The sequence below is a fragment of the Ochotona princeps genome, chromosome 16 (genome assembly GCF_030435755.1).
Source record: "Ochotona princeps isolate mOchPri1 chromosome 16, mOchPri1.hap1, whole genome shotgun sequence".
In the NCBI taxonomy this organism is placed as follows: Eukaryota; Metazoa; Chordata; class Mammalia; order Lagomorpha; family Ochotonidae; genus Ochotona; species Ochotona princeps.
Window position 1 is genome coordinate 45,624,306 of NC_080847.1, and position 17,643 is coordinate 45,641,948.

Here is a 17,643-nt window from a genome sequence, read left to right on the forward strand (position 1 = left end):
GCTGTTACGGCCACTTGGGGAGTAAGCCAGTAGATGGCAGATCTGTCTTTCTGTAAATCTGACTTTCCAATAAAAATAAATCAATTTTTTAAAAAGATGTGGCTTCGGAGGCCCACTTCCCTATTGGGTTTTAGTCCTCGCTTTTGTTCCCAGTTCCATATTCCTCCTAATGTGTACCCTGAGACACAGCAGACGACATGGGTGCCTAACATCTACAAGAGACTGGGAGAGAGTTCCGGGCTTTGGTCTAACCCAAGCCTGGCTGTTGTGGGCTTTTAGGGAATGATCAAGCAGATGGGAGACTTCTAGATGCCCGTGTCTATCGCTGCCTTTCCAATAGATTTTTTAAACATTTTAAAAAGTCTAATTACAGATCAATTTAGTGTTAGGTCACATATAAAAAGGCTGGAGCAACATTAGACAATTTTGAGCAACTTTGTTACAGGCTCCCTGCAGCCACTGACATGAATGAGCTTTAACACTGTCGAATCTTGCCTTGCAAAGGCGCCTGAGAACGCAAAGGGGTTCGGCACTCAAGGATAAGAGTTCTCAAAGAGGAGTGAGTGCTTTGCATTCAAGGAATGACGTGTCTGAACTTTCCCACTGAAACCAGAGTGGAAATTCGGATATTACCAGTCTGTGAACTATTAAGTCTAGTTTTTCCTTCAGTAGGGCAAGCAAAAACACCAAATAATGTTTTTTTGCTTGCTTCCTTATTTGACAGTTCTGCCACCCATGATAACTTTATAATTAAACGGGTATACATGGAACTTTTTAGAGTGCACCACCCGAAACATTAGGTGCTGCGGGATCACTGACTCTTGGAAACTGACGCCTGTGCTGACTCACTGGCCTGGGAAGGCGCAGAACCATGTCACTGGCCTGGGAAGGCGCAGAACCACGTCACTGGCCTGGGAAGGCGCAGAACCACGCCACTGGCCTGGGAAGGCGCAGAACCACGTCACTGGCCTGGGAAGGCGCAGAACCACGCCGCCTCGTCAGGAAGGTGGTTTTGTTTCAAAGTGCGGGAAGGGAGGAACAACACACCGGGATCATCATCTATAAAACCACGGCCCTTACTTTCTGTTTGGGCTAGGATACTGTACTCACAACTCTAAGTCAGTGAACACACTCTTGCAGGGCCCTCAAGGTGTCATGGGCCCTGGGCACTGTGCCTGCTTGGTCAGGTCAGCCTGGTCAAGGGTGTGGAGATGCTCTGTTCCAAGTGGCCTGCCTGCATGCGTCAGTCACCCCTGGAAGTGATACGCCTCTGATGTTCGTGGCAGAATGGCTGAGAAACACCTGCTGCCTAGCACATTAAAAAAGTACACCATGACGCACTCCAAAATCATAAAGTTTACTATTTCTCTCCTGTCATTTGGCACATTTCCAAGGCACATTAGAAAATTAGAAATCATAAATTACTTTGTAGAAAAATAATCACCCCTCCCTTCTGTACGTACGCAAGTATTTCCAAAAACATGCACAATACCATTTGCTTATTACAAAGTTATTTGAAAAGGTACTAAACCCATGGTGGTAGCTCTAGACCAGGAACATAAAAAAACCAATAGAAATTTATAAAAAGAAACAAGTGACAATAAATTCTAACTTAAGGTAACTTTGTGCTGTAAGTTTTGAATTAAAAGACTAAGAAAAGATGTGCCAAATCGACTCTAGTAACCATCTGTCGGGTGTGACATTTAAGGGAGGTTCTCAAAAGAAAGGGATGGTTCTGGAAACACTGAAAGAAAAGTTAAATCCAACCTCTTCCGTATGCGTGGTGTAGGCTAAGTTCTAAGGTGTCACTCTGGTGAACGTCAAAATGGCGTTGAGGCATCTTTGGGTTCAAGTGTTGCTTTACCAAGGGACATGGCCCAGGTTCCATTTCTTCATTCCAGTGTGACATTTCTGCCTGGCCCCTACTGTCTCTGGCTTAACCCGCAGGTGGGGGAGTTTCACCTGCAGTTTGCTACACATCACAGAGCGTAGCAGGAGCAGTGACACGGCCGCCACCTGGACTGGAGGCTCTGGCCCTGACCACTGGGATTTCTGTCCACTTCTTCTCACGTGTATTCATTAGGCCGGGAAGAGGAGAGAGCCGGAAGGGTCTTGTGGCCTTCTTTCCTTCACCTCAGAAAAGCTTCTCTCAAGCCGGGCACTGGAAGGGACGGGTAGTGCCAGACTTTGCTTGTGCTCAGCACCTTGCGTACTCATGGCAGCCAAGTTAACGATTCCTTAAGACTGTGAGGGTTGGGAAGTAGTGGCCTCTTGGTGTGTGGCGTGGTGGCCTGCAGGCTCAGGGCCCTCGACTGTGTGTCTACGCAGCAGTCGCCTACTGTCCCTGTTCCCTGGAGCAGTGCGTGTGGGGTGTCCAGGCGGCTCGGGCCGCTCACTGCTTTTCCCGGCCCCAGTCAGAGACTCGCTCTGCTCCGGCAGCTTATCCTTGTGTCTCAGGTTGACTCCTCGCCTCTCTGGCTGAAGAAAAGTTACATGTCAAATCAACCATGCCTGCTCTGTCTTGCAGTCAAGCCCGGTACAGCTGCTAAGCATGTTCACTACTTGACGGGGTGTAATTCCAATTGTGACATGCCCGTCCTGCAACATGTCACACACATGGCAAAGCTCTCATGTTCAGGCTTTGGAACTCCTAAGCAGCAGGTGTACTATTGATATCCCCATTTCCCAGCTGGGGTGAAGCCAGCACTTGACTTTAGGCACATGTCGAAGTCTGCGGACCTCCCAGAGGTCTACAGGTCTACTGGCAAAGCTGAGAGACACTAAAGATGAAATGGACATCCGGCATGCTGAGAAGAACCACTCTCACTCCCTATTACATGTGTTTCCTCTTCAGAAAGCCACCAGAGGAAAGGGCCCAGCTTGTGTACCAGGCCTCTCCCGACAGCTGAGCCAGCAGATGGCACAGGAGGCAGATGGCCACGAAGGCACGACCTCCATAAACAACCTGGGCTCATGTTTGGGGAAGGTCTTTACTCAACAAGAGGGCAGCCCTGGGGATCCCAGAGACTCCACACCCCACACGCTCCTCCCTCCTCCATCCTTATCCCCTCACTGTCTCCACGCAGTGTCACAGTGACGTCTGTAATCTTGACTGTTCCAGGCCAGACCTGCATGGTCAGTTGTTGCTATCTCTTAAGAAGGGGAGGAGACGAAGATGACTGTCAGAGACACATGTTTGCCATGGATGACTTCTGAAAAAAGCTAGGCTTTAAAAAGTAGGACTGGACCCCGCATGGTAGCCTAGTGGCTAAAGTCCTCAACTAGCACATGCCGGGATCCCATATGGGTGCCGGTTCATGTCCCAGCTATTTCTCCTTCCCATCCAGCTCCCTGCTTGTGGCCTGGGAAAGCAATTGAGGACAGCCCAAAGCCTTAGGACCCTGCACCTGCGTGGGAGACCTGGAAGAGGCTCCTGGTTCCTGGCTTCAGATCGGCTCAGCCCCAGCTGCTGTGACCACTTGGGGAGTGAACCAGCGGATGGAAGATCTTCCTCTCTGTCTCTCCTCCTCTCTGTATATCTGACTTTCCAATGAAAAGAAATACATCTTTAAAAAAAAAAATTGGGCTACCAGCCAGTGTTTAGCAACTCACCTCATGTAAAGAATCTTCAGTAAAATTAGGGACACTTCTATCTCTTGCCATCATCTCCCTTGAAGTCCTTCCCCTGAAACCCAAAGGAAACTAAATATTAACACCAAAGAAACAGAAGTGTTTGAGACAGCGGTGTGAACGCTCTGTCCACCAGGTGGCAGCATTCCATGACTACAGATCTCTGTGACCAATCCCGGTGCCAGGACCCTGCAGCAGCTACGAGGTTGATGGCCCCTCCAATCTGATACTCACTTGAACTGGCACACAGAGTGAACAAAGCAGAACTGTCTGCTGAAGGGTTCCTCGGGCAGATCATACAATTTTGAGTTCCCTGGAGAGAAAAGGAAAAACATCTTTTCACTTCAAAATTGACTGTTTTTAAAAAACTATGTGCCTGTTGCTTGCTTAAAGGAGCACATTAGCAGATACCTACTTACTGCTGCGTGAACACCCCCTGTCCCACCCTGACATCAGGAAGATATGGCATCAGTTCATAGACACGTCCTGTGGTCACTCCACACGGCAGGTCACGGCCAGCCAGCCACGGGGTTATCCAGTTCACAGACACATCCTGTGATCACTCCACACGGCAGGTCACAGCCAGCCAGCCAGCCACAGGGTTATGCAGTTCAGACACGTCCTGCGGTCACTCCACATGGCCAGTCACAACCAGCCAGCCACGGGGTTATCCAGTTCACAGACACGTCCTGCAGTCACTCCACACAGCAGGTCACAACCAGCCAGCCATGGGGTTATCCAGTTTACAGACACGTCCCACGGTCACTCCACACGGCAGGTCACAGCCAGGCAGCCACGGGGTTATCTAACCTAATTGCACTGAAAACTGCAAAGTTGTTTTCAAAAGCAGCAAGGAATCCTTCTTCTGAACTTAAAACACTTAGAGGTGGTAGTTAGGATGCCACGCCCCATGTTGGAGACCTGCTTTCTGAGTCCCAGGTCTGCCTCCTGCCCAGCCTCCAGGCGGGGAGGGAGAGGGACAGCAGGTGGTGCCTGTACCTGGGTCCCTACCGGCCATGGGGGAGACCAGACTGACTTCCCAGGCTCCTGAGTTTAGCCTGGCCCAGCCCTGGCTCTTATGGACACTCGGGAAGTGAATTAGCAAATGCAAGATTGGTCAATCTCTCTGCCTTCCCAATAAAATAAAAGTAAATTGATGAAATTAAATTTTAAATAACCACTTTACATCCAACACTGCTTGGCAGCTGCTGTTCTAATTACTATTGATCTATGAACACCTGCAAATAATAATAATAATAATAATTTTAAAAATCTGGGGGCTAGTTGGCAGCACAGTGAGTTAAGCTGTGCTGTCTGCCACACTGGCATCCCTTATGGGCGCTGGTTCAAGTCCCAGCTGCTCCACTTCTGAGCCAGCTCCTTGCTAATGTACCTAGGAAAGCAGCAGCCATCGGCCCAGGTGCTTGGGCCACTGGACCCAAAGGAGAGGCTCTGATGAAGCTCCTGGCTTCAGCTTGGCACAGCCCCAGCTACTGCAGCCATCTAGTGAGAGTGAGCTAGCAGATGGAGGGCTCTCTAAGTCTTCCGAAAATAAACACTTAGAAGTAGTATTTACAGGAAATGGCTTGGAATATGAGGCATGAAAGAAACTAGCTGAGGCTGTGCCCAAGCCCTGGAGGGAGACGCTCAGCAGGGTCCTCACACACAGCCAGAAAACAACCATCAAGCAGAGCTCACCACCTTGTCTCAGAACGAGTCACATATATCCCCTGTCCCCATCCCCACCACCCCAGTCAGGATCACGGTCACATTTGACATTTCAGTGGGCCATGAAAACCAGTAGGTACCCATGGATTTCCAAATGAACCCAAGCAGAGAGTAACAGAATGTGAGTTCTTACATTTTTTCCTGATTTTCACTGTAACACAGTCCTTGTGGTCTGTTTCACCAGCGTCCTCTAACAAGGCCACACAGCTTGGGACAACCTGAAGCAACTCCATGATTTTCGAGTTCTACAGTTTGGCGGGGAGAGATAACCGTGACATTTTGTTCCTAGCGGGCCAATATTTGTTTGGAATCTAAACGTCAGTATCGATGTGGCTGGATAGTAAAGAGAGGGAAATAACTACAACCAAGACGGTGAGGCCAGAGCTTTGTGGGGCAGGCTGCCCAGCGTGGGAGCCCAGCTCTAGCTCTGCCCAGTACTCCCTGTGGCTGGGCTCACCGGGACGGGCATGTTCTTGGTTCCCCATCCCCTTGTTTAGTCTTCGAGACACACATATTCATCCACAGCATCCCTCTGGGAAAGTATTGCAACTTGGAATCTAAAATATTTCAATTCTATTAGGAAATGTCACTGAAAAGAACTGGACTGGGTTTATGATGACTCAAACATCTCAACCATCTCACAGTATGCCTATTAGTGTTGCATCCCCAGGTAGAAAACCAGATAAAAATTCAACATGGAGACCAGGAGTAAAAAGAACATCTTATCCCCAGGAAAGAAGGAATTCTCTTGCTGTCCACGTGGCCAACGCCTATAGCACTGGCAAGGGCTGGGCATCGGTCATCACTATGCTTGCATGCACCATTCCTGCACATCCACAGACCAACAGGCTCTCCCCACAGGGCAGCCAAGCTGGCAGGTGCGTACACACTACACTAGATGAAACCAGAACAGCATCCTTTACTGCCTGCTTCCCCTCAAGTACTGAACGGGGCTGGGGGCATCTCCACACAGAAGGATGAGTTCTGGCTTCCCAGGCGGCATGCCCAGCTATCTAGGTGTTCTGGAAACCCAGAGGACTGACTGCTTCCGTCTCAGATCTGGTCGAACCCCAAGGGATCCCTGGAGGGCCTTGGGGGCTGTACTCACGTGCTCAGCACAGTCCATGGCCGTGCGCTGCCGCTTGTTCAGGATGCGCACTGAAGCGCCGTGCAGCAGGAGCAGCTCCACCACGAACACGTGTCTCCCCATCACGGCCTCGTGCAGCGCCGTGTTGCCCTTGTTGTTGGAGGCATTGATGGAGGCCCCATGCTGGGAGGAGAGCGTAGGAGCGTGTGAGGACCAGCATTGGCCAGGGGGCTAGGGGCACTGTCCTGTGGAAGCCTGCAGGAGCACCTCCCAAGTTCTCAACTTTTCTGTACAAACTATGTGAGACTCAGAAGTACCAATGTGTGCACGGCGGTGCTTGTGGTCAAAGCAGAAGACAGCGGGGCCACGTTGAGGGACAGAGGGAGAACTGCTGAACCCACAGGGTGGCCACAGCCAGTACACAGCTGAGGCTTGAATACAACACAGCAAACAGAAAACGGCAAAACACACCTATCCAGATGACAAACATCTTTGAAGGCACGAAAAGGAACTGCCTTTGAGTAGTACAATCAAGTTGGTTTTTTCCCTGATGCTTTAAATTCTTTGCAGTCAACATATCTTTATCAAGAAGATAAGGCACAGAGCCGGCACTGTGGTGCAGCACCTTAAGCCTGCAATGCTGCTATCTCATATGAGCACTGATTGGAGTCCCTGCTACTCCACTTCCAATTCAGTTCCCTGCTAATGTACCTGGGAAGGCAGGAGAAGACAGCCCAAGTGCTGGTGTCCCTGTACCTACATGGGAGACCTGGATGGAGCTTCAGGTTCCTGGCTTCAGCCTGGCCCAGGTCTGGCTGTTACAGCCATCTAGATGGGGAGTGAACCAGCGGATGGAAAATCTTTGTCTCTCCTCTCTATAAATCTCCCTTTCAAATAAAAATAAATATATCTTAAAAATGCAATTTATTTTACTTATTTGAAAGGCAGAATTAGAGGGAGATAAATGGAAAGGCAGAGAGATCTTCCACCCACTGGTTCACTCCCCAAGTGGCCACAATGGCCAGAGCTGAGCAAATCCAAAGCCAGGAGCCTCTTCTGGGTCTCCCACATGGATGCAGAGTCCCAAGGCTTTGGGCCATCGTCTACTGCTTTCTCAGGCCACAAGCAGGGAGCTGGAAGGGAAGTGGAACAACCAGGATACAAACTGGTGCCCATAGGAGATCATCGAGCTTGCAAGGTGAGAATTGATATATTGGAATGATTGTGCCAGGCCCAGTAAAATCTTGAGAGAGAGAGAGAGAAAGAGAGAGAAAGCAGCAGCAGCAATTCAGGCTTCTGGTCACAACACTTCCAAGGAAAGCCAGGCGAGGCCCATGCCTTCAGCACGTGCAGTGTCGTCAGTCCCAGACGGAGCAGCACACGCTGAGGCAGCAGCCCAGGGCCACCAGAACATCACGCTTAGGTTGAGAGCACAAAGCCCCTCTGCGCGGGGCACAGGGGACGGTCCTGCTCACTCCCAGGCCCCCCGCAGGGGTGAAGCTGGTGAGGGTACCGTACAGGTGTGTTAGGCAGCAGGCCCAGGAAGCCCCCTTACCTGCAGCAGCAGTGCCGCGACTTCATGGTGACCGCCGGCACAGGCATAGATGAGGGGTGTGTTTCCGCTCAGATCCCTTTTATTGGGTTTTGCGTGAGAATCCAGTAGACACTTGACCACCTAGACCACAGAGGAAAAACTCAACTCCAAGACACGTGGGGAAGAACCCTCTAGCTTGGGATTCTGCTGACATTTGTCTAGGTTCACGGAGAAGGCACTCTCCAGATACACGGGCCTTGTCCTGGGAGCTGTGAGTAAGGAGGGGGTGAATGGGAAGGAAGTCGCTGGGCGGGAGCGATGGACTTGCGTGAGGAGTCACGCTGCCAGACGGTGTGCTGGGTACTCATGCTTGGGTTTAAATCTTTGCACCTGTCTTCCGCAGAGTTAGGGATATGACCCATGTCCCAGAAGAGGAAACTGATACTTCAAGCTCTGTTCTAGGTGTTAGGGAGAGATGGAAGGTCTGAATGAGTCCTTCCCAGAAACTATACAGTGTAACTGCCAGAGGACAATGGAGGCATCACATAGACTGTTTTCTAAAAGAAAAACGGGACTGTTCCAGGACCCTTCTATGGTGTCATGCCTGCATTATAAAGCACCAAAGCGCTTGGCACAGACACAGAGCGCGAGACGACTACAGGCAGGGCCCCTGAGGACCAACCCCCAGCACAAGGACCAGCTCTTGCTAGGGTCCAAGGTGCATGACAAAGTTTGAAGGCAGCTGGCTCCCTGTGTCCTGGTTCCACCACGTGCAGCTTAGACTGTCAGGGCTGTAAGGAGAGAAATGTGCCCGTGCCTGGACCAGCCACCAAGTCAGGCCCTCTGCAACAACCCCCGACTCCCGCCCAAGGCAGAGCCATACCTGAAAGTGGCCTTTCTGGCAGGCCAAGTGTAGTGGGACAGCCTGGCTGGCACTGTTGGCCCCAGTGTAGGCACCATGCTTCAGCAGCAAGGCGATGAGGTCTGCCCGCCCGTGCAGGGCTGCGACATGCAGCGGCGAGTAGCCATCCTGGTTGGTCACGTTCACCCCAAGTCCGCTGGCGGGGAGCCTTGCTAGCTTCTAGAAGGTGCACACGTTGGAAACAAGAGATGTCATTCGTATTCAGGAAACGGGGCTCAGGAACTTATTGCATCTCAACTGGCTCAGTGTGCAAAATTTGGGATCCTGGTGGGACCCAGGCCATTTTATATATAAAAAAAAAGCCGCAGCAAACTACTGGTTTCTGTTTGCAGTAAAGCCGGCCCCCTAAGACGCTGCATTCAAGTGCTGACCGGTCCTTGAGGGACAATGTTCGAACCACAAAAGGTTCTGGAATAACTGGGTGCGCACACGTGAAGACACTGCCCGCCAGTCCTCGCCTCGCAGTAAACACAAAAACAGATGCCTGCCAGTGGGCAGTGGGCCTTTGGACCTCTCCTGGATCCAGCTCCCAGCCTAGCTTCCTGCCATGCCACACTCCTGGGAGGCAGCAGCTAGGGACTAACATAGATAACTCCCTGACATCCTCACGGAAGAACCTGGCTGAATTCCCAGATCCCAACGTGAGACTGACTGCACCTGCAGGGATCTGGGGAGTGAACCAGCAGATGGAAGCTCTGTTTTTCTGTCTCTCTGCCTCTCAAACGGATTAAAAAAAAAAAACTTTAAAAGTAAAAAATAGAGGACAGGCATTTGACATAATGCTTAAGTTAACACAACATTATGTGTGTGTGCATGTGTGTGTATAATGATATCATTTCCACAAAATTCTGGAAAATGTGAACTAATTCATTTTTTTAAAGATTTATTGATTTGAAAGAATGACAGAGAGGAGAGACACAGAGATTTCTGCCCTCTGCTTCACTCCCTGAACATCCAAAACAGTCAAAGCAATGAGGTCAAAACGCAAGAGGCCAGAAACTCCTTCTTCGTCTCCCACCTGGGTGGCAGGCACTCAATTACACAAGCCACTATCCACTATTTCCTGGTCACACTAGCATGTCGGCGGTGGGCACGGAGGGTTGCGGGGGCAGTGTTTGGAGAGCAAGAACTCAGCTATGAGCTACACGATTGCTTTCCAAGTTAGAACCACACTGGTCATGTGAGCTAAGGCATCCCCGCTGTGGCCCTCGGAGGCGCCTCTTGGCAGCCACGTGGTCAGGGTGGGGATGAGGAGCCCAGGACATTCCTGAGGGGATGACAGACAGGCCTCCCTCCCTCCCTACCCCCAGCAGCATCACCCAGGCCGCACCTTCTGGGCTGGAGCACACTTGGGGCACTGGCAAAGTGGGTGGCAGAATTCCTGGTCTGTGGTATAGCCACCGCCCTCTGCTTCCTCCAGGTCCTCCTCTGTCCACTCCAAGAGGTAACGCACCTGGGGATCAGAGCAGGAAGAATAGGAACTTCACGTCCACCCAGGCTGCATCCAAAGCCACAAGGTCACACTCTCGGTCTCTCTCTCTCTCTCTCTCTCTCTCTCTCACACACACACCACCAAGGGCCCGCACTTCCTTCTTCAGCCACAGAGCTGTTTACAAACAGCCTCCGCTCCCCTGTGGATGTGGGGGTACTCAAGCCTCAGGGGTCTCCTAATGGGGACACACAGAGATGCAGCAGACGTTAGAGTCAGCTGCGACAGCGCAATCCCTGGGGCCTCCTTTGGCCTGCACCAACCCCCACCAGGGTTCAGTCCCCAGCCCTGTAGCCAGTAGAAACGCACCAAGGGGTCGACGGCTACTTCATGGTCACCCAACCAAGTGCACACAGGCTCCTGGACTTCATACCAGTGCTTCTATTGTAACACACTAGCCCACATGTGAAAATATTGGAAAGAATCCTGAAAAGCCCAAACACACGTCCTAGCAAAGGCTAGTCTGTTGAACACACAGTTTGACCCAAAAGAACAAAGCATGTGTTTAGAGCTAGGTTCTAGGTGCGGAGGGGTCATGCGGACCCCACTGCATCCTGGGGCACAGGCAAATAGGTGGTTCGTGTTGACTGGGCATCTTCATGAGTGTCTCAACTCACTGCCTGCCAGTCCACGGCAGGCTTTTGGGGAGCCTAAAGTCATCCTCCTCTGCTTGTCCAAAGAACTCTGAGTCCCCCGGGGTCCAGTATCATGAGGATAGCCCAGCAATGGCCACATGGACTCCCTGCGGCCCCTCCAGCCCAGGGAACTACACATCACCTTAATGGACTAACAGCAGCCGTGCACAGTCCAATGATAACCATGTTCAGATCCTTGATATCTCAGCAGCTTCTGTTTTTGTCCATCATCCCTGGACAGCTGCCACTCTGTATGACCGACTCAGGCCAGAGGCCAGCCAGGGAAATCACCCCTGAGGAACCTCACACAGGCCATCTCGCTGTCCACTCCAGCCCATCAGGTGACTGTTAGGACAGATGCAGCCGCTTGAGCTGTGACATCCTCCCCAGATGCCAATCCAGAATGCCCAGCACCATCTCATCCGATCACTCAGACCTTGGCCTCCTGGCCTGGAGTTGCAGCTGCCCTTGGCTGCTCTGGGTCACACAGACACTGTGGGCTCTGTCCTCACCTCCACCACTTTCTGTCTCTGCCAAGCCTGCCTGCCTTGCTCCCTGGCTCAAGGGCCCACACACCCCCTGGGCCCCTTCACCTGCTCCATATTCCTGCCAACCTCTTGCCGCACTCCTTGCAACAACACCACCATCCAAAGCACAGGGGGCACACTCACAACATGCCCGTCAGTCATTCCACCAGGGCACACAAGCAGCTGTGCAACCAGATAGGCAGCTCAGGCGCAGCTGCCAGAACCCAGGCCCAGGCTTGGCAGAGGTGCTACCCGGAACTCACCATTTCTAGATCACCGTCAGCAACCGCTCTTAGAAGCTTTTCTACCTTAATGAAAGGAAGAAGAGTGTTAATGAAGTGATCTCAGTAATAACATAACAGAAATAACACAAGCGCTCTGAAACCCTGGCAACTTGTGGGAGGCTCTTTGTGAGTCTCCTTTGGTGCCTTCCAAACACATTCTTCCACTGCCCAGCGGGGGCATCTTGGGAGTGGCTAGTGTATGGAGGTCTGGCCATCACTTGAGATCCATCAGGCCTTAAGTGTTTCATGTGTGGGAAGGTGAGAGGGTCAGTTCGAAGCTCACACTCAGCTCTTATGATCCAGGGAACGAGGTGCCTTGCAGGCAGTGCCCCCTGCCACCAGATTCCAGCCTGTGACCCCAGACTTCCTTGCTGTGACGCTGCATGGAGCTAAGCTGATGGGGTCCTCTGAGAGCAGGCCACAGCTCGGGCCTCCAAGGGGAAGAGAGACTCAGTGAGGACCCACCCGGCATGGTGCAGCCAACACTGCCCACCTCTCCGGTCAGGGCTGAGACTGCGCAGACTCCAGGCTACACAAGGCTTTTACAGAATGTGGTGCGTGCACGCAGAGGAATGCAGTGCAGGCACAGCATCTGCCAGGAATCAGAGCTACTCCTGGCTGTTAACTGGAATGCCGTGGGGGTGGGAGGAAGAAGGCAGAGAATACTGCTTTGGATCTGAAGTCAGTCAACCAGAATCCGACTTCACCTGTTTTAACTTAGAGGCTTTCACACCCTCTCCACCCTCCCTAAAACACACGCACACCACACCCAGCAAGAAGCCACTCAGTAAGCAGACCATGGAAAGCAGCACAGGTGCATGACAGTGGGAGAGGCAGCCACCACAGAGGAGCAGCAGCCCCAAGACCCGGCTGCCAGGAACCCCGGGGGCCACGAGTTGCCCTCCCGGCCTTCCATGTAGAAGCCATACCTCTCTGTAGTCCTTCTTGGCCTCGTCCTGCCGGGAGCTTGCCGAAGCTGAGGAGAAGCTGGAGGTGGAGGAGCCCTGGCTGATGGAGTCCACAGAGCGTGGAGGGGAGCGCTCAGGACCCTGCAGTGGAGCCAGACAAGGGACAAGTTATAACACGTAGGTTCGAGAGCCCTCAGTCCCCAACGCAACCAGCGGGCACGGCCCCATCACTCACCTCGGCAGCTTTTTGCTGCCTGTCGGAGGACAACTGGCGAGCTTCCAGGATGGCCAGAATCTGGGTAGACACAGGGGACATGAGTAGCCCCAGGTGAGAAGAGTAGCACCAAACTGCACCACCCACACATCCCACAACTCCCTGCGTCCTCCACGGCCACCCAGCAAGAGCCTAAGCTGCCGCAACGCAGCCACTTACCCGGGGCGGGCGGGGGGGGGGGGGGGCAGGAACCTACTGGATCCAGAGGGAGGAGCTACCTTTGAGTTTAAGGCACAGGTGAGTGGCGTCTCCTTCAGTCTGTTCTGCACATGTGTCGGGGCCCCGTTCTGCAGCAGCGTCTCTATGATGCCCTGGTAGCCCCAGCGGGCGGCTATGTGCAGGGCCGTGTCTCCCTTCTCATTGCTGATATCCAGTCTGCGCGACTGTGTGTCATAGTAAACCAAAGCCTTCACGCACTGAGGAGACACGGGGAGGCAGACCCACTTAGGAACCTGAAACATCCCCAGGTCTGCGGTCCCTTTCCCAGCTTGGCCATGGCATCACTCCTAAGCACTGCATCCCAAGGGAAGACTGGGACTCGGGAGACCCATGCTCCCCAATCAATGTTTCTATAGAAAGAATCCCAGTGCCACTCAATAAGCCATGGCAGAAACCATGGTGTCTCCATACACAGCTTGCTACCAGACCACACTTGCCACATGTATGCGGTGACGTCCCATTGCTGAAGACATCAAGGCCTGGCACCTCCACAGCAGGGGATGGCTTCCCTGACTTGTCAGCCTTTTCCCTTGGAGGGCTCTGCTCTGCACCTTTCACTTTAATAACCTGCAGCCGTGACTGCAGCTCTGTGCTGGTCCCGTGAGCCCTCCCTGCAGGTCTCAGGAGCTCCCCAGGCCCAGTACCCATGACAGGTCACTGTGCTGCTAGTAACGAAAGGGCTGGACCTACACTGGTGGCCTATAATGTGCTCCTAAGTTAGGACAGCAAGTAGCAGGGAACAAAAGTGTAGGATCACCTTGTTGTACCTCAACCCCCTGGCCTACCTGAGGTTCCATGCATGTATAAATCTATCTGTGTGTGAGCACCAGCGGAGGTGAGTGGCATGGAGAGTGGATGGGGAAAAGTAACATGTGCATGGTGAAACAGTCAGTGAAACTGGAGATGATGAAATTCCTCAACATTATTACAAAGTAGAAGGTGGGATATGCGACCATGTCCAGCAATCAATGGAAATGATTTCATTTCAGGATCACATACCGGGTGATTATGTTTTAGCTTTCTGTTGCTTCTGTAGAAGTGGCTCTACCATGACTTAAAATATTTTAGTTTTTTTATAAAACCACCTACCCAGTGTTGCAATGATCATTAACACAGAAATGCCACATCAGGGCAAGGCATTTTGGCCCAGGGGTGATGGTACTGGCTGGAACGTGCATGTCATCCAGGGGCCTGAATTTGTGCTCACTCTGATCCCAGCTTTCGGCTGGTGTGCAGGCAGGAAGGACAGCAAGTCATGACTCAAGCAGTTGGCTTCTTGCCATCAGCGCGGGAGGCCTGTACTGAGGTCCCCGTTCCTGGCTTTGGTCTGCTCCAAGCCCAGCCACGGCAGGCACTGGGAAACGAGTGCCCCCTTGCTCATCCGCCTTCTCTTGTTCCTCCTCCCGCCCACGCTCATCCCCTCCTCCCTTCCTTCTTTCTGCCTCTCAAATAAACAAGTTAAATGAAAACAAAACAAAACAGCCTTGAACTCATCAGAAAATTGTCTTTCTCTGCCTGTGGGGGGAGGGAGAGGGAACAGCAAATGCCACTCACGTCCTCGTGGCCGTAGGTGCAGGCCAGGTGGAGAGGCGTGTTGCCGTTGTTATCCTGGGCGTCGGCGCTGGCTTTGTAGTGCAGCAGCAGCAGCTGCTCAAGGAGAGAAGACACAGGGGGACGGGGCTGGGTGAGCGCTGCCAGCTCCCTTGGGCAGCACACCCCTGACCTCACGAAGGGTCCCGTTTCTGGATTAGGCTCCATCTCATCTCCAGCTTGAGCATCTCTGATCCAGAATCCACAAACAAAATGCCCCCAGTAGAAAACTTGCTGACTGTCAAACGTGACGCCACCAGCAGAAAAACCCCACACTTGGCCTCACGTGGCAGCCAAAACACAGCTGCACTAAAACCAGCGTGTACAATCTCTGTGTGTCTTTGGACATGGGTCCCACCCAAAGCTGTCTCTCTGAGCATATGCAAATGTTGCAACATCTCAGAGAAACTTGAAACCCAATACATGTGGGGAGCCAGACATTCAGGACGGAGGATGCTCAGCCTGGGGTGACACCACCACTCTCATCCTTCCTGTCCTATACGTGTGGGGAGCAAAGGATGAAGCCCACAAAGGGACTCATCTTAGAGGCTGAGCAACTTTCCAACATAAACCTGACAATGTTATCACCCCCAGACTCACAGCTCCTGGCGTGGCACCAGACCTGACAATGTCATCCCCCCCAGACTCGCAGCTCCTGGCGTGGCACCAGCACAGCCAGCTCACCGTTACGCTCTGACAGCCCTTCTGGCACGCCAGGTGCAGCGGCGTCGCCCCGTGGTAGTCTGTGGCATTGACCGCAGCGCCCTTGGATACCAGGAGGTCGATGAGAGATGCCTGCCCTGCAGAACACGAGGACTTCATAACAGAGAAGAAAGGAGCACAGAACGGCAGCCCAGACCCCAACTGCAAAGCCAGCCACACTGTGTTAGCCCTTGTTGCCTGGCCTGGACATGCCTGGGGTAGTTAGTCCTGCTTGAGAGGAAATAGCACAGACGTAAAGCCAGACACCATATACCGGGGGAACTTTGCGGGAGCCTTCTAGGGGACCCGAGCCATACGCATCATGGAGGATGCCTCAGGTTGGCCAGTTCACAGGACGCAGTGTTCTGTAGGCACTAAAGGAAGCACTGGTAAGGAAAAATGGCTCTGGGTGTCACCGAGTGGGAAGCAGCCAAGTTCAGGACAGTGCAGGCCGCCCCCACACGACACCTATTGTGTGAACAACTGTACAGGAATCCCACACCCTCAGAAGTCAGGCTCTTAGAGACAGGAGGGTGGCTGGCAACACTGGAGGAATCTGGGTTTTCCACTTTTTTTAATTTATTTTCTTTCTATTGGAAAATTAGATATACAGAGAGGAGGAGAGACAGAGAGAAAGATCTTCTGTCTGATGACTCACTCCCCAAGCGGCTGCAATGGCCAGAACTGCACCAATCCGAAGCCAGGAGCCTCTTCCAAAGTTCCCATGCAGGTGCAGGGTGGCTTGGGCCGTCCTTGACTGCTTTCCCAGGCCACAAGTAGGGAGCTGGATGGGAAGCGAGACTGCCAGGATTAGAACCGGTGCCCATAAGGGATCGTGGCACGTGCGAGGAGAGAACTTTAGCCACCAGGCCACCACGCTAGGCCCTCCGCTTTTAAAAACAAACACGTGGCCTCCAGGCAGGACTACAGGAATATCCAGATGGAGCAGGCACTGGGTTAAATGCTGCTTGGGACATGCACATCCCACACTCACGTGCCTGGTTCTACTCCCAATTCCAGACTTCTGCTAATGTCTACTCTGGGAGGCAACGGGGAATGGTTCAAGTCATTGCGTATGGCAGACCTGCATTGAGTCCAGGCTCCTAGCTTTAGCCTGGCCCAGCCTTCACTATCGTGGGCATTTGGGGAGTAAACTAGCAAGAGAGAGAGAGACAGAGAGAGAGAGAGAACTTGCCTTTCAGATAAATGAAATCAAATGTTTCTAAAAAGAACCCCAAGGGGACAATTCTAAGGCCATTCTCCTAGCTTGTGTGCAAGCCTCACTTGCCGGCCCAGGTGTGAGCCACACACACAGGAGGCAGCACAGATGCCGTCTGCAGAACACCTGCTGCCCTTCTCTTTCCGGCCTCTGGATTCTGAGGGGTGGGCTCACCACGAACCCCCTTCACTCCCGTCACTGCCTCCTCCAATCCCTGGCCATGAACCAGGCCTCCACCAGGCCACAGCGGACACTGTTACCCCAAAGCCCACATACCACAGAGGGCGGCCACGTGGAGGGGCGTGTGGCCCCTGTCATCTCTGGAGAACGGAGTGACAATGGATGGGTCGTTCAGTCTCCTGAAATGCCGAGAAGACACAGAAGACTCAGCACAGGAACGGCCCGGCTACACTGTGCACGGGGTGATACTCGAGACGGGCTCTTCCACGCAGCCCCAGGGTGGGGCTGTGCCAGCTCACGATGACCCTACAGGGCCAGCAAGGAAGGTGGCCGACCCCAGTGTCCCCTGTCACTTCCTCTCAGGCAAACCCCACTTCGTGAGGGTGGGGCGGGTGTCTTCTGCCCTGTTCTACCCATGCACCTGCATGTACTCACACTACAGGATCCCCTGGGGCCCCGTCACCCTGAACCTGCCCCGTTAGCCCCTTACCCAGACACGAGCTTCTCACAGTCATCACAGAAGCACAGCGGGTGGCACATGGTCTGAGCGGTGGCTTCTCTGTCATGGTCTTCTTGACTCAAGAGTCTTTCTACTTCTTTCTGGTTGCCTGAGGCGATGTGCTGCAAAGTGACACCCAGAAACTCCGTCCACACTTAAGGAACCGGTTATGCTGTTTTGAAAGCACAGATCGCCCAAGAATCTTCTCAGGAACCC

At 52.8% G+C, this 17,643-nt stretch overlaps 1 protein-coding gene across 4 annotated transcripts in view; it reads right to left on the reverse strand.

Annotated features, from left to right (window-relative positions):
- Positions 1-2,002: 2,002 nt before the first annotated feature.
- ANKRD27 (ankyrin repeat domain 27) overlaps positions 2,003-17,643 on the reverse strand; it is a 40,133-nt gene continuing 24,492 nt past the window's right edge. For 2 of the 4 annotated variants that reach the window (XM_058674488.1, XM_058674487.1), the window contains exons 14-29: positions 17,419-17,549; positions 17,025-17,107; positions 15,512-15,627; positions 14,792-14,884; positions 13,237-13,434; positions 12,980-13,039; positions 12,766-12,885; positions 11,816-11,860; positions 10,232-10,354; positions 8,863-9,060; positions 8,001-8,120; positions 6,467-6,628; positions 5,492-5,603; positions 3,865-3,943; positions 3,613-3,685; positions 2,003-2,478 (exon numbers count right to left, since the gene is read on the reverse strand). In XM_058674488.1, the coding sequence (XP_058530471.1) occupies positions 2,239-2,478; positions 3,613-3,685; positions 3,865-3,943; positions 5,492-5,603; positions 6,467-6,628; positions 8,001-8,120; positions 8,863-9,060; positions 10,232-10,354; positions 11,816-11,860; positions 12,766-12,885; positions 12,980-13,039; positions 13,237-13,434; positions 14,792-14,884; positions 15,512-15,627; positions 17,025-17,107; positions 17,419-17,549 (1,953 nt within the window). In that variant the 3' untranslated portion in view covers positions 2,003-2,238. Of the gene's footprint in view, positions 2,479-3,612; positions 3,686-3,864; positions 3,944-5,491; positions 5,604-6,466; positions 6,629-8,000; positions 8,121-8,862; positions 9,061-10,231; positions 10,355-11,815; positions 11,861-12,765; positions 12,886-12,979; positions 13,040-13,236; positions 13,435-14,791; positions 14,885-15,511; positions 15,628-17,024; positions 17,108-17,418; positions 17,550-17,643 lie in introns of those variants that run through there. The other 2 variants (XM_058674489.1, XM_058674490.1) reach the window with 2 other exon arrangements.